Below are 21,547 nucleotides of genomic sequence, written 5' to 3' on the forward strand. Positions count from 1 at the left end.
TGTTTTGACTGTATAAATGAACGACGCAGATGAAATTAGGGACATTTAATCGATTCAGAGTGTCAGACGTCAATATAATCCACAAGAACAGCATTCTTATAATCCTTATAATCCTAGGAACTCATTTTCTAAGGCTGACAACACACACCAGTCCTCCCACTCAGTATTTTGTACACTTTCTACGTACTGAGCCGTGAACGGGGATGGGACAGATGAATGCTTGTGTTGATGGTCAACAGAGTCATCCTTGTTCTTCCAGTGTTTAGGATTACAACACCCTCAGTGCCTTCATGTTGACGGCCATTAAAGCTCCACACACACACACACACACACACACACACACACACACACACACACACACACACACACACACACACACACACACACACACACACACACACACACACACACACACGCACGCACACTACTACTGTCATTAAATACATTTTTATTAGAAATTAAGACATTAAGGACATTGTGGAAAATATTATTATTTATATGACATGATAATTGGCCATATTATAGATTGATAGATTCAAATGTTTGGAGGAGACAAAAAGTTCATGGACCAGAGGAAGAGGGATGAGATTTAGGCGCCATAGTCCAGTCTGATAACAGTACGCCTCTCTCTCACTGTACAAGGTCTTGGTGTTCCCAAGAATTTCTATACTATGCGAGTGTGGGAAGGCTAACTCTCATCTCCAACTCCTTTTTGCCAATGATTATTTTATCACCAACTCAGACCACAGCTTTGTCTGAAGCCCGGCTGGGATCTTTTCCACTGCAGAGGTCAGCCTTTATTTTCCAAAACATTAACTCAATTCGGGCATTTAACTGGAAACCGGGTGGAAGGTCCGGCTCGGGTACAGCGTCCCGATTGGACCGGAGACCTGTCATTTCAATTCCCGAGTGCGTGCCAGCCCAGGCACGTCTCTTTCCCTCTTTCCGGTGGGAGAGAGACGTTTGGCATCGCGTGGTGCGAGGCGGAGCCGCCTGTATTATGACTGACAGCTTGTTCTGTCTTGCCACGGTTGTGATGATTTTGTTGTATACACAATGACACAAGATGACCCCCCACACACACATCTCCCTCCCAAGACCCCCCCTCCCCACACACACACACCTACCTCCTATACCCCCCCCGCCCCGACACACACACACACACACACACACACATCTTCCTCCCTGCCCCCCCACACACAAGTTTCTACCATAACCCCCCCCCCCCCCGAACACACACACACACCTCCCCCCTATGACCCCCCCCCGCCCACACACTACCTGTCCAGCCTCCTCCCCATCCCCTGTCTTTATCGGTAGTGTTGTCCACCTGGTATTCTGAACAGAACACAGACCTCTCCTCTCCCTCCGTAGAATGTGACTCTTCTTTCTCCTGCCCGAGAAACTCATTACTTCTATCGACTTCTCCACGACATCCACGAAACCCCAACTCTGAGTTAAACGGTAAGACGCGGTTTCTAGGAGAGGCCTCAGTTACCATATCAGTTAGAAATGCATTTTGAAAAACGTTGGAAAATTTGGGTAAAAAAAAACTTTTTTAAATGCAATGGTTGGAAAATGAGATTTCCTTAGGCCTGATGAAGGTTGATGATAGGTAGCTTTATACATACTCAAATTGAAATGTTTATTAAGCAACATCCTATACTACAGAATATTTTCTTCCATAATAGACCATAGGCCATTATGTCAATCCAAGAGAAACTAATGTGCATCCAACAAATCACATCAACATAATAGATGAGTACTTCAGTCATATTCAGTGATATCATGTATTTATCCCTTCCCTGTTATTCTCACCTCTAGATGTCTCTCTTCATCCTTGCACTGTGCATGTGCACGGCCACAATGACCTATGCCTCTCGTGAGTCCCAGACCGTAGGGTTTTCCTTCTCTGTGTGTTTCTGTCTGTGCTGGTGCGCCACGAGAAGTGGGATTTGAACATAGTTAGGGGTATTGCAGTGAGAGTTTGTTTGTGTGAAAAAGAGTTTCCTCGACGCACAATGTTGTTGGTAAAAACTTATTTTTACTTAAAAACAATACCACAACAGTCGAGTCACGTGTTCCGGACAGGAACACGTGAATCTTTTAAAACATGTTAACACAGTGAAGATGCCATTCACATCTTCACAGTTTGTGCTGTTATTTCTCGTCTGAGGAGTTCCTCTTTGTGTTTTGCAGCGGCTGATGACTGGTGCTACACTGGCTGTGGTGAGATGTCATTGATATTTACATTCAAACAGGACTGCACACTCTGAATCGGTTCATAGATTATCTGATTAGCCTATTAAATAACAATTTGTGGGGATACTGTTGAGATCAAGGCATTGTGTAGCCCAACACCAGAAAGACACTCTAAAGCTAAAACCAGATCAAGGCTCATCAATCTGTTTTTACATGTTGAGTGATGAGAAGTTGGATCACATTTGTAATAAACCCAAACCGGTCCAACAGAGAACATCAAATACGTCAAAGTTTCTCTATCACACACTTTTTCACAACACCAGTATAAGCGGTTTCATTTACATTTACATTTGGTGCATTTAGCATTAATCCAAAGCGAAAGTGACAAGAATTAATAATTGCTAGGTAAACCCATTCCCCGTCTCTAACAAAGATGGTTAACCTCCTTTATCGTATCAGAAGATAGCAAGCGGGACGGTTCAGCTTTTAAAGAAACTAAAAACATTCAACAGTAAACGAAAGTGAAGTAAAACTCAAAGCAGCGCCTCCTCCTCCTGGTCCGTTCAGATCACACGCCAACAAAGTGGCCCGAATTGGCGGGGACCTACTGTGGGGGCCACAGGCAGTCCCCCATCAACATCGCCAGCAGCAGCGCAGTCACCGACCCAGAGCTCCACGCCTTCACCTTCACCAACTTCACCGCCCAACACGCTGTGGGCGTGCTGGTCAACAACGGGCACACAGGTGAGGGCGCCATCTCCCTGGCACGGCCTTTAAAACAAAAATAATTTCCCTCTGGGATTATTAAAGTATCAATCAATCAATCAATCAATCAATCAATCAATCAATCTATCTATCTATCTATCTATCTATCTATCTATCTATCTATCTATCTATCTATCTACCTACCTACCTACCTACCTACCTACCTATCTTTCTACCTACCTATCTATCTAACTCACCTTGATGCTTTAACTCAGTGGTTCTCAAATAGGGGTACTCATGCCTCTAGGGGTACTGCAGGGGGTATGAGACAAAAGAAAAGCAAGAAAATGGATGAGTGGTTGAAACGTAAATCTGACCAAAAAGGAGAAAGGAGAATCCGTGAAAAAAGAAACCACATCCAGAAACACCTAAATGTCGCCAGTTTCAGGAGGTATATATTGGAAAGGGATTCACCTCTACATGCTCTGACCCTCGCCTGGCGTTTTGCTTTGAGAGGAGAAAGGAGCAGTTGCATGAAGCACAGGCCCATGTTTCTCTCTAAATTGTTAATTTTTACACTGCCAAATAGAACATTCATACATTATTTATGTTAATTGTATTTATTTTGCAAAAAAAAAATCTTAGAAGGGGTACACTAGTAGAAAAAGTTGGAGAACCACTTCTTTCACTTATTTATCTCTACACGGAACGGGGTGTAGAGTGACTAACCGAACCTGGGTACGACCACCGGCAAGGGAGGGAGGGAGCAATCGGTGAACACACCCAGGCTGACGATGTTTGGTTCCCTCCGTCAGTGAAGGGCAAGGTGGTGCCGGGGCATCTGGAGGTCAGCGGCGGGGGGTTGAACCACACCTACGAGGTCCTGCAGTTCCATCTCCACTGGGGTGACACCGAGCTCCACCCCGGCTCCGAACACATGCTGAACGACCGTCGCTACCCCATGGAGGTGAGCCTGCTGCATGCATCACGCTAGCTGCAACCACAACTGATTAGCTGCTAGTGGTACCTTCCTCATGGGACCTCATGCTACGTCCAACCCCAGATTAACCAATAAGAAGAGACTTGGCTCAGGATGCAGAGCTAATTCCACTATGTATGATCGAAGGAGAGATAGATAGGTACCAAGTGCTCCTCATGGACCTGCCATGATCACCTATTTAGAGCTGCTCTTCAAACAAATCAGATGTTTTAAGGCGAGAAATATGTAGCTATAAAAAAAAGATTGCACAATTTTTGACTTAGCTTTATTTAGATGACACCTATTTAAAGGAAACTGAACAATGATCAGAACAGTTATATCACATCCATGAATTGTTTATCAGAGAATAGTGTTAAATTCATAACAACCCATTGATTGTGTCATTTGCAAAGCAGCAGTGAACAGTCCCTGCACAGCGGCACTAGACAAGGGTTTTCATTTGAGTACATTTTGCTCTGTTCACCCCCATCCCCTCATATTATGGTAGCATGAGAGGCATTACTCTCTTCCTGTAATAGCCCTGTGACAACACGCTGCATGCTACATGCTGCAGGCGAGATACAATGTGTACAAGCTTTGTGGTAAATGCTAAAAAACATGCTGCATATTGTGTTCGACATGCTCGCCTCAGCATGGAATGAGTGAGGCGTTGTATTATTGGTGCTTTTCCCCATTAGACTTTGGACTCACTACAACTACCCCCTACTAAATACTGATATTATATCAAGTGTTTAGGATAGCAATAGTTTAATAGGCAAGCGTTTAATAAGCAAGACTTTGGTGGTTAAAGTCAAATCCATTCCCAACGGAGATCAGTGCATTCATTGTGTGAATAAACCCTGTAGTTAACCCGAAGATGGTGTTTAAAGTTTGTCTTTCCTGTTCCTGCCAGATGCACATTGTGTGCCAGAAGAAAGGTCTGAACCAAAGCCAGGCCCTGATGGACCCCACAGGCTTCGCCGTGCTCGCCTTCTTCATTAGCGTACGTTTAGACCGCTCTGCCGTTTCTACGGCGTCACGTTACCCAGCGTCGGGTTCCCCAGCGTCGGGTTCCCCAGCGTCGGGTTCCCCAGCGTCGGGTTCCCCTTGTGACGGTGCGCGTCCTGGGTTCTGGAAAATAAGACAGGAAGACGTCGAAGCCTCCATCAGAGGATCTACCGAGGACAAGTAGCTCAAGTCACAAGCAATTCAAGTCACAAGTAGCTTAAGCCACAGCTGGCGTTTCCATTTTCCTTCCTTTCCCAACACTCCCGGGAGGTGTTGAAGATTTAGCATTCTTTTTTTGTATTGTCTTTGCTTGATTGTACAGCCATGATTTAGCCTTTCCAATGATATTATTTTTAGAAACATTACATTTGTTACTTAGCATGGGCTACTATTAGGGTTGAGATAAGGGGCAGTGAACAGAAAGGGTTTGGCAGGACACACTTTATGTTGAGGAGGAGATGAGTTGTGTATGATGTTGTCTTCGCAGGCCACAGAAGAGGGCCTGCAGAAACCTTGGCAAGATCTCACATCCTACCTGGGAAACATCACCTCTGCAGGTCTCTGTCCTCCATCATTCTGGCCCAACTTGGCCCGCCTAGACCTGCCTAGACCCACCTAGACACGCCTAGACCCGCCTAGACTCAGCTAGACACGCCTAAACATACCTAGACCCACCTAGACACGCCTAGACCCATCTAGACGGACCTAGACCAAAACCCTCATTTTACTCTCAGAAACCAAACAGAACTCAGCCTATTTACAATTAAGTATAGCATAGACAGTGAATACAGGGACATGTAATTAAGGAGTAGGTAGGGGTTAGACAGTGAATACAGTTAGTGATTCAGGGTTGACTCCCCATTGAGTCACAGGGTTGAATCAATGGCAGCCTGGCCACATTGATGACTCTGACTCATAGTGACTCTGAGGTTTAAGATGAAATCCATTAATTTTATTAGGTTGCATTTAGTTTCCTGCTTCCTCGTCCTGACGTTGGCAATGATTAACTGCAGGTCTGAATTGTGTTTGACAGTAAATTGACCCTGTTGGTACACGCAGCATGCTCAGCATAGCCGGTTTGGTAACGGCTATTTGCATAGGTAATTACATACATAGCTTAATACACAGCTTGTCATGTGAGGTACAGTAGTTCATTGACTTTCTATTGTAAATTTAACCAGCTTGTCTCTCTGGCTTCGTTTGCTTCATGTGTGATGGAAGGTTTTGAGCGCAATACATGCATTCATACACTTAGGGGGATTCTATTTTGAACAGTTGGATGACTCCCCACCAACGGCTTCCTTCGTTTGGTTTCTCAGGTTCCGAGGTGAACGTCAGCCACAGCCTCTCCATCAGCGACCTACTTGGCGAGGTGAACCGCACCAAGTTCTACCGCTACATGGGTTCCCTGACCACCCCCGGCTGTCAGGAGGCAGTGATCTGGACCGTCTTCCAGGAGCCCATCCTGGTGCACACTGACCTGGTGAAGAGAGAGAGAGACAGAGAGACGGAGAGAGAGACAGAGAGACAGAGAGAGAGAGAGAGAGAGAGAGAGAGAGAGAGAGAGAGAGAGAGAGAGAGAGAGAGAGAGAGAGAGAGAGGTAGGGAGGGACAGAGAGAGAAAGCGAGAGAGAAAGGGTAGGGAGAGAGAAAGAGAGAGAGAGAGTGGGAGGGAGGGGGAGAGGGAGGGGGGGAGAGAGAGAGATGGAGAGAGAGACGGAGAGAGAGAGAGAGAGAGAGAGAAAGCGAGAGAGAGAGAGAAAGGGAGAGAGAGAGGGTAGGGAGAGAGAAAGGGAGAGAGAGAGGGTAGGGAGAGAGAAAGAGCGAGAGAAAAACAGAGAGAGAGAGGGGTGGGGGGGAGGGAAAGAGAGGGAGGTAGGGAGGGACGGAGAGAGAGAGAGACGGAGAAAGAGAGACGGAGAGAGAGAGACGGAGAGAGAAAGCGAGAGAGAGAGAGAGGGTAGGGAGAGAGAAAGAGCGAGAGAGAGAGAAAGAGAGAGAGAGGGGGAGAGGGAGGGAGGGGGAGAGAGAGATGGAGAGAGAGAGACGGAGAGGAAGAGAGAGCGAGAGAGAGAAAGAGAGTAAGGAGAAGAAGCAAGAGAGAGAGGGTTCATTGTTCAATCATTAGAACATGTCCCATGTACTACAACACACATCACATGATCCTGGTGCTTTGACAGTGCACGCAGTTCCTTGCATTCCCTGGACCTGTTTCTCTGGCACAGAACCTGATAATAATACAAGCAACAACAACTCAACGCAAGCAATTAATGATATGCTCTGTTGGTGGTTGAACAAGATCCACCGGGTTAACCCTGACTAGAAGAGGTGCGGTCCAGAAGAGGCCTTTTTGGAACCAAAAACGGGGGTTCAGACCAGATACGATAAGAACTGTGTCGTGCCTAATGAAACGTAGATGAGAGTGAAAATACAACTACTACTACTACTAACAATGGTTATAATGAATAATTAAATGGAACATTCAGTTAGAAATGACTTTAAGCAAAAGTGAGACTTCCATAGTCCGGCCAGAGTTGAAGCCCTTCTAGAAGTCTAGTGCAGCTAGGGTAGAAGCACTTCTAGAAGTCTCATGCAGCTGGAGTAGAAACCCTTCTAGAAGTCTAGTGCAGCTACTGTAGAAGCACTTCTAGAAGTCTAGTGCAGCTAGGGTAGAAACCCTTCTAGAAGTCTAGTGCAGCTAGGGTAGAAAACCTTCTAGAAGTCTAGTGCAGCTACTGTAGAAGCACTTCTAGAAGTCTCATGCAGCTGGAGTAGAAACCCTTCTAGAAGGCTAGTGCAGCTGGAGTAGTAACCCTTCTAGAAGTCTAGTGCAGCTGGAGTAGTAACCCTTCTAGAAGTCTAGTGCAGCTGGAGTAGTAACCCTTCTAGAAGTCTAGTGCAGCTGGAGTAGTTACCCTTCTAGAAGTCTAGTGCAGCTGGAGTAGAAACCCTTCTAGAAGTCGGGTGCAGCTAGAGTAGAATCACTTTTAGAAGTCTAGGGCTGGCTGGAGCAGAAGCCTTGTGGTCATTTCTGGTCATCCAACTTGTCTCTTTCCAGATCAAACTCTTTCCGTCAAAGGCTCACCTGAGCAACCTCTACAGGCCGATCCAGGAGCTTCATGGACGCCACGTCTATGCCTCTCCGGCCGCCACTTTGGTCGGTAAGGGACGTCATCATCTCAGCGAACAGATCCCCCGCCGCAAAAACGCTGTTCCACACACACACATGGAGGCAGATTCCAAAAGTCAAGCTGCTGGCGCCCTCGATGTTCATTCCAACTGACCAGATGGCATCTCAAATAACCCGCTAGTAAGCAATGTCAGCAATGTTAGCACTGTTTTTTCCACTGCTCATTTGTGTTTTTGTGTGTTTGCTTAGGACAAGAACACGCGTGGTGCTACGACAGTCACTGTCGTACGTAACAGACCGCCACACCTCCTCAAACCATTGATGAGTTCATGTGGAACAACTAACCGACTGCATGTCTCTCACCTAATACACACGGACCAATGTTTGTACTTTCAAATGAATGCGACACGCCTTAGTAGCAGAGAAGCCTTGTCCACCGTGTTATTCTCTGCTCAGACTTCAGCCCAGACCTCTGGAGCACTCTGCCAGAGGCCTTTTGTGGAGGTAAGCAGCAGTCCCCGGTGGACATCGATTCCAAAGAGGTTAAGGAGAACTCATCGCTGGAAGACTTCACCTTCACACACTTTGACGACAAGAAGGCCTTGAAATACGTGACCAACACCGGCCACACAGGTGAGACCGCAGCCCCCTGTGTCACGACGGGGCTAAACACTGGTAGGACCTCTCCTCTCTTTTAAAGGTGACATATTATACCACCAGGTGTGAGTGTGATCAGCTGTTACGAGCCGATCTGAAAATCGGCCTCTTCTGACATCACTAGGCGTGTCCACCTAGATGTGTGCTGGATAGATGAGCAACGTTTGCTTTAGTCCACTGGGTAGGCTGGGAGATTGATCTATCTAGAACACATCTAGGTAGACATGCCCACTTGTAATGTCAGAAGAGGCAGATTTTCAGAATGCCATACCTTTATATACACCTTTTAGAGGCTGTTCATCCACGCTGTACATGTTCCTGGTTTGAGTGGGAGCCTTCTCCCCAGACCACTTTAGTCTGGTTCCCATCACAATCTGTCCCCCGTGTTTCTTCCTACTACGCTGCCACACGCGGCTGGCCTTTTTCAAATTTCACCCACTCGGGAGTGCCAACTAGGTGGGATGGAAGGACTAAAGGAAAACAATAGCTGCTCTTAAAATCCATCCATTAGTGCGGACATGGCCTCACAACAAGAAGCTCTTCTCCAGAGACGTACGGGCCTAGCCTGTCATTACGGCATCTGACCCCTGCTACTCTTCCTCCCCTCCCTGGCAGTGAAGTTTGTGCTGAACGATGGCGTGGAGTTGTCCAGGGGGGGTCTCGGTCACGTCTACTCCGCCCTGCAGTTCCACTTCCACTGGGGGGATGAGTCGGACCACCCCAAGGGCTCCGAGCACATGGTCAACTCCGTCAGGTATCCCATGGAGGCAAGCGCTGTTTCCCTGGTTTGAACCCTTTGCGTTATGTTTATTGAATTGCATTGTACTCCTGACCTTCTCTTAAACGTATCTGTCTCCTGCTTAGATGCACATTGTGCACAAGAGGAAGGATCTGAGCATTGAGGAAGCAAAGACCACCAAGGACGGACTGGCCGTATTGGGGTTCTTCATCGAGGTGAAGGTCTTGACTGAGATACCGGGACATCGGGATATAATCCTAAAATGACATTTATAGTACGGGAACAGCGTGAGCCGACATGAAACCACAATGCTGAACTCCCCGTCCGTGTGCACTGTTTAAACTGCTCTCACGTGCTGCGCACCCCTGAGAGTAACGTCACCGCCAAACGGCAGCAATTAATTTCAAACGCATCACAGTTCAAACTCAATACATCATCATCATCATCAGTTTTCCCGCTAGGCGCATATCTGGCCTTGGGGCGCTACTGCTGGAGAGCCAGAAGTCTCCGCTCCAGCAGCAGCAGGATGTCTGTCTTCGACATCATCGCTCTTCTGGCTTGTGTAACATCAACCCCAAGCACTGTCTCTATTTTGCTCCAGACTTTTCTGGGATTTTTAATGTTAAACAATACTTGCTTTTGTAAGGTATTGTTTTCTAACCGGCACACATGACCGATGTATTTAACATGTTGCCGGTAACAGAAGTTGCGGATAGGTAGTGTTTGTGTAATCTCCCGGAGTCTATCGTTCGAAAGTTCAAAACGCCAGTCTAAATCCTTGTCCGTCAGTCCTTGCCTTCCCCTATCTGTGGGAACGTTTTTTCGAACGTACCCCCCTTTCACCATTCTCCTCAGGAACCCAGTCCATATAACCTCAAGGGTATCAAGCTCTGCCTCCGTAAGTGCCCAAGCCTGGATACTGTACAGGAGGCGAGACCGCACGCACGTCGTCAGGAACCTAACTCGCGTTGATAATCGTATCCGTCGGTCTGTGAGAACATGTTTAAGTTCGTTCCACTTCTGGAAGGCAGCCCCAATCCTTGCATGAAGGAAGCGAGATGTTTTTGCTTCGTCATTGCTAAGCGTGTACCCAAGGTACTTGAAAGTTCCCACATTCTTGATTTTGTAATTGCCAATATTTATCAGACTTTCATGGTTCTTTATTGCGTCATCGACATTGAAGGCCATAGTCTCGGTTTTACTGTACGACATCTTCAAGCCGAAACGTGTGAAAGTCCGGTCATAGATTTCTAGGATGGTCTTCAGTTCTACTACGGAGTTGGCAAAAATTGCTTCATCATCGGCATATAACAGTTCCGTTACCTGGGTAGTCCCAAGAGATGGAGCTCTCGAGCGATACTCCCGTGGCGATACTTCATTTGGGATGGAATATGCAACCTTAATACCTGAGTCTGGTCGTTCCCTCAGTACTTCATGACGGGCAATTCGTACTACGAAATCCATATAAATGTTGAAAAGGATTGGCGATTCCAGTGCTCCCTGTCTACATCCTACCAATGTATCAAAAATGTGCTTACTTCCTTTCACGTATGCTTTCGTACCGGTATAGAGTGCGCGTAGTATAGACACCAAACGAGGGGATTTCAGTCGGATCTCTAGACATTTAAATAAGGCATCCCTCGGAATCCAATCATAGGCAGTCTTCAGGTCCACAAATGCAATAAACAGTGGCCTCTTTGATCTCCTTGCATCCTCGAGTAGATGACGTAGTACATATATGGCGTCAGTGGTCGATCTGTTGGCTATAAAGCCCAACTGTGACTGCAGGAGGATGTGTTCATATACTTCCCGTATCCTTTCGACAACTATCCCAGACAGGACTTTCGATATTGTAGCTATTATACTTAGCCCTCTATAGTTCTCTGCCAATGACTTCCGGCCCTTCTTGTATAAACAAGTAATGCTTGCTGTTAGCCACTTTACTGGTACCTGATTGCATGACCATATCAAACCGATGAGTAGCACGATGTAGTTTATCAGTCCTGTTGACTGCGAGTATTTCAGTTGTTCTGCATAGATGTTATCTGTCCCTTGACATTTGCCATTCTTCAGTTTCTTTACACTGTTCTCTACTTCTCCACGTTCTGGTATCGAGTCATCAATCGTGGGCGTGTAATCTGGTGGCACTATGTGGGGGTAGCACTCCGGTTGATCTAGTTCGGGTTGCGGCTCGCATTTACGGTCACTAAAGTGCGTAGTGAAGTGTTCCTCGAGTTTTCGAGTTGAGACAAGTGGTCTATTCAGCCGTGTCATTGAAGTGTGTTGTTTCATAAGCCGGAATTCCTGTTCTGTGTCCCTTTGTTCACTCGCAAAACTCAGTTGGTCTGCCTTAGTTTTGAAGTAGGCATTCTTCAGTTCTGTACGCATCTTTCTGGTCTGATAGTATAGCGACTTTCTCTTTACCGGGTCCTTCTCAGCTAAGAATTTCCGCGATAGTTCTTGATAGGCTTGACACGTCCATGGTTTTTCTAACTCTTTCTTGCTACACACTGGTATTGTTTCTTTAGACGCCCTTAAAATCGCATCTCTCACGAGTCCCTCCACATCTTCCATCTCAATATTCTTCCCTACGTCCCCCAGCAGTATAGAGTCGAGCTTGGCACCATATTTGCCTTGGATAGCGGGGTCATCCCTCAGTTGTTTAATATCAGGGCGTATGGGAGGGGTTTTGGGTCTTCGGAAAATCCTGTGTACTTGCTTTCTAGTTGGAAAGGTTGCAGTCATTACCACCATCCTATGGTCTGAGTCGAACATGTGACTTTGCATGGGGTAGACTCGGCAGTTTGTAGTTGCATGCTTTACATACCAGTCCGTTAATATGTAATCTAGTCTACGCTTATACCCGAGGTTAGAGTGGAATGTCCATCTATGTTCATTGGATCTTGTTGCAAACATAGTGTTCAAAATATGGAGCTGGTTGCACTCAGCAGTTTCAAGGAGTTTCGTGCCATTGAAGCTAGTGGGATCTTCATCATGGTAGGGGCCAACACCTTTCCAATGATCTTGTATGAGGGATGTTCTTTTCTCATTTGTAGCATGGCTCTTTGTAATGTCCGGTGGAAGGTTTCCTTAGAAGAGGTACTGTATTCTTCAGTTGGACTGTAGCATGAGTATATTGCCAGCTTCACTCCATGTACCTTGACTCTAATCATTGTAATTCTACCCTCCATAATATGCTCCACATCCATGAGCCGGACATGTGGTGCCATGACGATTGCTACACCTGCCCGTGCTATACTCATTCCGTTGTATATAACATGCCAATCCTTTAACACACGATCATCAAACTTTATCTCACCCTCGCCTCTTATACGAGTCTCCTGCATACATACTATATCTTGTGCTAAATTCTTACATTGAGTTACACAATCCGCTAATTTGCTCTCGCATTTACAGGTGCGTACATTAATTGTTCCCAGACGGAAACGATGGTGTGTCTGCTTTGGTGTTGAGTATCTGGTGTTAACCATAACTAGTTGAACTAATAAATGGTATCATAAAGGATATAATACTATCAGACTATCGAAGACAGTCAAAAACGCCTTTTGAAATAATCTCCAGTCTGGAAGAGGCTACTTCACAACTTGGTACCAGTGCTCCGTTTGCTCTCCCAGTCGCAAAACCGGGATCCCCGGGGTGTACCTGTCTTAATGACGGAGGTGGAGCTGGCTTGAGTGTGAGAGGCGATTAGACTAACCAGGACTTATAAATGCCTTGTAAGCCTATCAGTAAACTGCAAGTTGCGCGTCACACAATTTACACCCCATACCAAATACCTCGTCATTAGACTGAGGCTGTCTGCGTGTTGTCTTTGCAATATGCTCGAAAATGAAATGTGTTCAGCTCCTACTTTCTCCCTTATCCTAGGCCACAGATGGAGGCAAGGGGAAAAATGCTGGGACAGAAAGTGACCATGTATGTCTGAGAACAAATGCTTTGTCCATACTGTCTAACCCCTACCTGTATACAATGTCTAACCCCTACCTCTCTCCGTATCCACTGTCTAGCCCCTACCTGTCTCTGTATCCACTGTCTAACCCCTACCTATCTCTCTTACCACCGTCTAACCCCTACCTATCTCTGTATCCACTGTTTAACCCCTACCTATCTCTCTTACCACCACCTATCTCTGTATACACTGCCTAACCCCTACCTATCTCTGTATCCACTGTCTAACCCCTACCTATCTCTCTTACCACCGTCTAACCCCTACCTATCTCTGTATCCACTGTCTAACCCCTACCCATCTCTCTTACCACTGTCTAACCCCTACCTATGCAGGCCTCAGGCACCTCATCCACTACCGACTACTGGACCAAGCTAACCTCTTACCTGCCGGCCGTACAGACCGTCGGTATGTTGGACGCTGTCTACCTGCAGGCATCCTTTCACAAAATGGCCTCCTGGCTCCTTAATTTCGTTATTTACTGAGCGTCACTGTGTACCCAAGACTTCTAACGACTATGACTTATGACATTTACCTCCCTAACTTTGACCCTATGAACCCTGTGATGTCAGTATCTTTTTACCCCCATCAACTTATTTCAGGGCAACATAATTTAAACTGAACTTTTACGATGATATGATGATTCAGAGGTAAGCAATTACTTTTCACACTGGCGGTCAATTATAGAACAACTACAGCACATTGTGATTCTGATTCTGTGATTCTTTAAGTCAGAGCCACTGCTTCCATCACGATATGGAATCAAGAATCTACGAGAGGATACAGCACAGATGAAGGATTTAACACATAACACGCATACCACTTATAATGAACACACATACCACATTCTTAACACACATACACCACATATATTACCACACATATGCCACATATATTACCACAAATATAACCACAAATAAATCACATATATTCACACACATACACCACATATGTTGCCAAACATATACCACATAATTACCACACACACACCACATATATTACCAAACATAAACCACATAATTATCACACATACACAAAATTATTACCACATATATACCACATAAATTACCACACGTATAGTGCAGTGGATCTACTAGTCAGTTACTTTGTTTGGTGACTCACGCGGGACAGTCAACCCATTTTGCTGGGGCCCCGCGTACTCTGGGGCCCAATGGCCCCCTGTCTCTGACGGGGCCAAATGGCCCCCTGTCTCTGACGGGGCCAAATGGCCACCTGTCTCTGACGGGGCCCAATGGCCCCCTGTCTGCCCCCAGGCAGTAACACGAGTGTCACCGAGGACATGTCTCTGGACGACCTGCTGGGGGACGTCGACCGCTCCTCCTTCTACCGCTACATGGGCTCGCTGACCACGCCCACCTGCAACGAGGCCGTGGTCTGGACCGTCTTCAAACAGCCAATCAAGATCGACAAGAAGCTGGTCGGTCTGTGTGTGTGTGTGTGTGTGTGTGTGTGTGTGTGTGTGTGTGTGTGTGTGTGTGTGTGTGTGTGTGTGTGTGTGTGTGTGTGTGTGTGTGTGTGTGTGTGTGTGTTTTATAGCACACCATATAGATTCACCGCCACTTCACATACACCACTACGTTTGAGTGTCAAAAAAACCTTTAAAGGTGACATATTATACCACCAGGTGTGAGTGTGATTAGCTGTCACAAGCCGTTTTGAAAATCTGCCTCTTCTGACGTCACAAGTGGGCGTGTCCACCGAGTTGTATGACGGATAGATGAGCAACGTTTGCTACAGTCCACTGGGTAGGCTGGTAGACTGATCTATCCAGCGTACATCTAGGTTCACACGCCCACTTGGGATGTCGAAAGAGGCAGATTTAAAAAATGGCTTGTAACGTTTAATCCCACAGTGGTACAATATGTCACCTTTAAGATCAACATGGTCACCTGGTTGTTGGTGTCCTGGCGGGACAGGCCCCCCAGCAGTGGAGACACCAGGTCCACTGGCTCTTCCTTCAACCCTCCAGCTCTCTCTCTCTGTGTGGCCTCCAGATGGACGCCTTCCCTCTGGAGATGGGCTACAAGCAGGTCTACCGCCCCGATCAGGCCCTGGGCAGCAGGACCGTTACCACCCGGTCCTCCTCCTCCTTTGCTCCAGCACCCAGCTGCACCGCCACGCTCCTCCTCCTCCTCAGCCTCCTCGGCCCGCTGAGCGCCACCGTCTAACCTACACCTCCACCTCCTGCTCCTGACCTCCAGCCTCTCCTCCTCCAGCGCCTTACCTCCAGCCTCTCCTCCTAACCTCCTCCAACGCCTTACCTCCTCCTCCTCCTCCTCCTCCAACGCCTTACCTCCTCCTCCTCCTCCTCCTCCTCCTCCTCCTCCACTGCCTAACCTCCTCCTCCTCCTAACCTCCTCCTAACCTCCACCTCCTCCTCCAACGCCTAACCTCCTCCTCCTCCTAACCTCCACCACCTCCTCCTAACCTCCACCTCCTCCTCCTAACCTCCACCACCTCCTCCTAACCTCCACCTCCTCCTCCTAACCTCCTCCTCCAGCGCCTTACCTCCACCACCTCCTCCTAACCTCCACCTCCACCTCCAGCGCCTTACCTCCTCCTCCTCCACTGCCTCCCTCCTCCTCCTAACCTTATGGAGATAAGTCTTTAATTGGCTACAGTGTGTTCAATTATATTTAATACATATAAATACATTTATTTTTGACACATCGATATATATATATAATTATTGTTGTTCAATGATTCAATTGATTGGCACTTTGTCGTTCTGCTTGCATGCCTGCATGCACGTGTTTTGGTGTTTGGATGTCACTGCACTTTAACCTCTCAGGTTCGTCTGCTTAAAAGGAAAATGAAAATCCTAGTTTGGTCATCGTCTTGTTGTGTGTTCTTGGCCAAGCTTGTAAAAGAACCCCAGCCTCACCTGTACAGCCGCTCAGACCGCTGCACCCTGTTATGTACTCTCATCTCTGAATGAAGCAAGAATACCTTTCAACATCTGTCTGACCACGGCTTGTTTGTTTGTGTCCTCAGTCAGTCCTTATATTCATTCTGTTGAGGTTGACCAAAACATACGCCGAACAGAGGCGTCCGGTGTTTAAAACCATGGTGTACGTTAGGAGGGATTTAATTCATGATCGGATTTGTTGCATTTTCGGTCAACAGTCTTTAATTTATCAAGATATCTTGCTATGATGTAAATCTCACCACTGTGCTAGCAGTCGTTGCCAGCATGGTGGCTAGCATATTGGCTAGCATGGTGGCCAACATGGTGGGCGGCATGATGGCTAGCATGGTGGCTAGCATGGTGGCTAGCATGATGTCTAGCATGGTGGCCAGCATGATGTCTAGCCTGATGGCTAGCATGATGGCTGGCATGGTGGCAAGCATGGTGGCTAGCATGATGGCTGGCATGGTGGCCAGCATGGTGGCTAGCATGATGGCTGGCATGGTGGCCAGCATGGTGGCTAGCATGATGGCTGGCCTGGTGGCCGGTGCCATGCCGTAATTCCGACGCCTCATTGTTCCGACGTCTCAATGGTCCGAAATATTTCCCATTAGATCGACATGCCACTATGCCGACGATTCAAAGTTACGAAAACGGAACCGCATTATAGGCCGACGGTTCAATATGCCGAATAGGCCTACATATAAGGCCTATTCATATACATTCTCTCTCAATATTGGAGAGCAAAGTGACGAGAGAGAGAGAGAGAGAGAGAGAGAGAGAGAGAGAGAGAGAGAGAGAGAGAGAGAGAGAGAGAGCGAGAGAGAGGAAGAGCCGATGAGGAGTTAGAAGGAGAGAGAGACAGAGAGAGAGAGACACAGAGAGATCTCTTGGCCAAGAAAGAAGTGTTGAAGAAGAAATGGACATTGATTCACCGCGACTGCAGCCCGGGCACAGCGGGCACCGTGACTGGGGAACCGCTGGCACCGTGACTGCGACCCCCCGACCAAGGATCAATACTGGTCACGAGCGAGAGACAGAGAGAGAGAGAGAGAGAGAGAGAGAGAGAGAGGTATAAAACTCTTTATGTAGGCCTATTCGGCATATTGAACCATGGGCCTAATGCGCCTCCTTTTTGAAAAGTCGGACAAACGGCCCTTCGGACCAATGGGTTCCGTTTTTGTAACATTGAACCGTCGGCATAGTGGCATGTCGATCCAATGGGAAATATTTCGGACCATTGAGACGTCGGAACAATGAGGTGTCGGAATTACGGGCAGGCCCCCTGGTGGCCAGCATGATTTCCAGAAGGGACGCAAGCATGATTGCTAGATGACGCTAGATAATCATGTGGGCGATCCCTGTGATCTTGATTACAAAAACATTGGCATAGCCGATACTGAGGCTCATCGTGCCTGGTGGAATCATACCTACAGTCACTCGTAGCCGTAAGCATTCCTGCACGCGGTCCTCATGATCTTATCATGAGGTTATGTGACTGCACCTGCTAACAGCAGCATATCAATCTACTCTGGTTGACAGATGGGTGTGGGTTTGAGTGACAAGCACCCATCCTCAAAGTAAACTGTACAATGCACAGTTGTAAAGTGAAAGTACTACTTTTCAGTTGAAACATTCTTTTGCTGTAGTTTTTCTCTACCAGTTACTTGATTTTATTTTGATACAGAAAAAAAAATCAATCGGACATCAAAAGGAGGTTTGAACTGAAGGGTGTTTGGAGGGCAAACATTGAGACAGACCCATGACGGATCATCTGAAAGCGAGCCAGGGCTGAGGGGAAGAATGTGCATTGATCTAGATTAGATAACGTAAATCAACAATCAATGTTTCCGAAGGTTAAAAATTAAACAATGTCTGACAATGAGGCAACAGTTGAAAGTGCTATGTACATGATTATGTGTTATCAGCCAGTTTTCAGAAACAGTTTACCGGCCCACAGCCTCACAGACAAGAGAGCAGACTGCCACAAAGATTATGTTAGAGCGGACAAGTAGAACAGACTAGAAGAACGGAGACTAGAGAACAGAGACTATAGTAGAACAGACTAGAAGAACAGAGACTAGAGAACAGAGACTTGAACTGAGTCTTTAGTAGAATAGACTAGAAAAAAGATTATGTTAGAACAGACTATGGTAGAACAGAGACTATAGTATAACAGACTAGAACAGAGACAGTAGAACAGACTATTATAGAACAAAGACAAGAACTGAGACTATAGTAGAACAGAGTAGAACAGAGACTAAATAAAACAGACTAGAACACAGACTGAAGAACAGACTGGAATATATAATCTAAGATTAAAATAGTTACCTTTATAGACAGTATTTCAACTAATTAGAGTATTTTGCAGTCTAACCTCTAATGTGGTGTACAACAGGTTAACCTTTTCCTGGGTAGTCACAGTCACACACAGTTGAGTATAAACTTTGTGTTAGCTGACACTCAATAAGTTTATCAAGAACATGTCATGATACGCATTTCGTGGATATTATATGTATCAGCATGAACTGAATTTCTGTCATGATCCGTCCCTGGTTTTCACATTCACCTGTCTGCCATTCCCTAAATAACTCAACCACCTCCAGCTGTGGGCTCCCTATATGAGTCCTCTCCTCCCAATCATTCCCTGCCAGATTGTCTCCAGAGTTTCTCAGAGCTTTCCCGCGACTTGATACCTCATACTTCTCCGATCCTGCCTGTTGCTGATTCCTGCCTGTCTGACTACCTTGCCTGCCGCCCAGCCCCTGTCTGTCTGTCTGTCTGTCTGTCTGCTCCTCTGTCCCCGGCTCCTGATCCACCCGTTTGCCTCCCGTTGCCGATCCCTGCCCGTCTGACTATCCTTCCTGCCGCCCAGCCCCTGTCGGTCCAACCCGGTATCACGCGATTTCGTGCTCATGCGCACAAACGTTAATCTGTGTGCATCGTGTCCCAGATCATGATTGTCCGACTTTTTTAGTGCTGCACAGAACGAAATGTAAACCAATGCATTCTGAATGGGAACGTTCTCCGACAATTAACGTTGTTTTTGGGGAAGTCTGCTTACAAATCAGAAATGTTGACATATATATAACTCGATAATAATATATACAGATATATAACTAAAGGGTGCACTGTACTATCTGCGCTCACCCCTTCTGAAGCTTCTCTCTCTCTGGCTCTCTCTCTCTGTCCCTCCCTTTCTCTCTCTCGTTTCGTTTTGTGGAGCACGTCCATAGTCGGTGAACGCTCCCATTCAGAATGTATTGGTTTACATTTCGTTCTGTGTAGCACTAAAAAAAGATTAATAACGTTTTTGCGCATGAGCACGAAATCGTGTGATACCGGGTTGGTCGGTCTGTCTGCTCTTCTGTCCCTGGCTCCTGATCCACCAGCCTGCCCCCCCCCCCCCCCCCCCCCCTCCCGTTGCTGACCTCTGACTATCCCGCCTGCCGTCGAGTCCCTGTAGGTTTGTCTGCGTACCCGTTCCCTATTCCTGGTCTGTCCATCTGCCATCCAGTTGCCGACCTCTGCCTGCGGACTACCCTCTGCCTGTCGATCCTCTCCCCAAACAAAGCCTTGTACTTATCCTGCGCCAGTCGTCTGTGCACTTGGGTTCTGCTAAACGCCCCAATTATAATTTCAGTGTAAACAGATCAACATGTCAAGTGAATAGAAAATATTGAACCTCAGACACTTTATTGTTACATGTCAGATTCCATCTTGATTCTGTTCCCAATCAACTGCTCCTTCATATGTATTTTCAGTCGTTCGATCCGACTGACTTTCATATCTATAGAATATAAATAATATGTCAAATGAATGTTAAGTATTCTGTAGCGATGTCCGCGCACCACGTCTCTTAGTGGCTGCCCCACTTCTGTTACGGTGACTGAGCTCCTCGGAACACAGGACACAGGGTGCCCTGATGATGGGTAATGTGGTGAAATGTAGGCGCATACGTTGATACATGACCAGGTGCTCCATGTTGCCATACAGGACATCATGTGGAATGTGTGGTGATGGCTGGTTTAACCTGTACCCACTGATTACTCAATGTGCAACCGATGTGCAGCCTCACCCAGCGGCAGAGTCCAAGCAGACCTGGCCCGGTGAGGCTGCTGAAACCAGCCAACATCCACCCACGCTCCCACATATTCAAATAAGTATCACGATCATGCCAAACCCGAAACCTGATACTCAACCTAACGTATGAGTTAACATTGCCTGTCTTTGGTCTATCAGATGCATATCAATAAACTAATTTGGTCTATCCGAGTAAACCGCGAAAGATTCACGGTGGTGGATTTACAAATGGTGTTTACCCGCTGATCATTGGGGAGTTTACTAAACTTGTGATTGTGTGTAGATGATCAATAGACTACTGATCATTCAGTGCAAGTCACCCATCAGGAAGCTGCATAAGGTCAGGGGGATGAGATCAGCTCCTTGCTCAACCTCAACGATGCCACATCACAAAATAGCTTTTACCTCCGGCATTGAATAAAGGGTCAGAGGTGTAGACACTCCCCCCGTTGATTCACCTAAATCAACTCGTTGGCTGGAAACTTACCGAGGGAAAAAAACTGCAGCTTTAGAACGCACTGCCAGTTCTATAGAGCTGTTGTTGTTGTTGTAAAGAGCGGCTTTATCTTAAAGGGAAACAGCACTCCGTGGCGAGATGAAGAAACATAACCTCACATATTTTAAAGAGTTTTTTCAGCATTAACCGAATAACATAATTGTTATATTATCCAAGTGAGGATTGTCTCTGCTCATACTCCAACTCTCTAAGCTAATTCACCAAGAGAGCTGCAAAACTCACCTGTTCAAACTCGCACACAACGTCTAACTGATCACTGTTTTGATTGTTTGTTTGTTTTGTTTTGTCTTGTTTTTGTTTTATTTATTTTTTATGTTTATTTATTTATTTTTTCCACAATGTTTTTTTTTTTTTTTTTTACGATTTATGATGACTATATGCTCTGTAAGGTGACCTTGGGTGTCTTGAAAGGCGCCTCTAAATTAAATGTTCAGTCACCTGTTATTCGCAGTTCCCCAATTTCCTATAAGTTGTCCATACGTTGTCTGATGCTTAGTTCAGTCGTATGCTTTTATCCGGTGAATTCAGGAGCAGGTCGGGGTCAGGTCGAGGCCTCTTGCTCTGTGATGCCCACGGGTTGGACTGATGACGCTGGAGAAATCAATCCACGTCCCTAGAGTCTTGGAGCTGA

General features: G+C 46.6%; 1 protein-coding gene across 1 annotated transcript; it reads left to right on the plus strand.

Moving 5' to 3' along the window:
- The first annotated feature begins 1,309 nt into the window (after positions 1–1,309).
- On the plus strand, positions 1,310–15,678 carry LOC115531680 (carbonic anhydrase 4). Its single transcript, XM_030341072.1, has 17 exons — positions 1,310–1,464; positions 1,825–1,882; positions 2,200–2,229; positions 2,770–2,946; positions 3,723–3,874; positions 4,800–4,889; positions 5,382–5,451; positions 6,214–6,377; positions 7,953–8,055; positions 8,274–8,309; positions 8,481–8,657; positions 9,297–9,448; positions 9,546–9,635; positions 13,309–13,356; positions 13,723–13,795; positions 14,662–14,825; positions 15,403–15,678. The coding sequence occupies exons 2-17, from the start codon at positions 1,825–1,827 to the stop codon at positions 15,574–15,576; spliced, it is 1,758 nt and encodes a 585-aa protein (XP_030196932.1). The 5' UTR covers positions 1,310–1,464; the 3' UTR covers positions 15,577–15,678.
- Positions 15,679–21,547: the final 5,869 nt, after the last annotated feature.

The sequence above is a fragment of the Gadus morhua genome, chromosome 18 (assembly GCF_902167405.1).
Source record: "Gadus morhua chromosome 18, gadMor3.0, whole genome shotgun sequence".
Taxonomy (NCBI): Eukaryota; Metazoa; Chordata; class Actinopteri; order Gadiformes; family Gadidae; genus Gadus; species Gadus morhua.

Excerpts from the sequence above, each read along its gene's own strand:
- LOC115531680 (XM_030341072.1), top strand. The coding sequence starts at position 1,825 with ATGTCTCTCTTCATCCTTGCACTGTGCATGTGCACGGCCACAATGACC. Across the intron at positions 1,883-2,199 it reads CACAATGACCTATGCCTCTC|CGGCTGATGACTGGTGCTAC; the intron begins GTGAGTCCCAGA and ends TGTGTTTTGCAG. Across the intron at positions 8,310-8,480 it reads GTGCTACGACAGTCACTGTC|ACTTCAGCCCAGACCTCTGG; the intron begins GTACGTAACAGA and ends TTCTCTGCTCAG.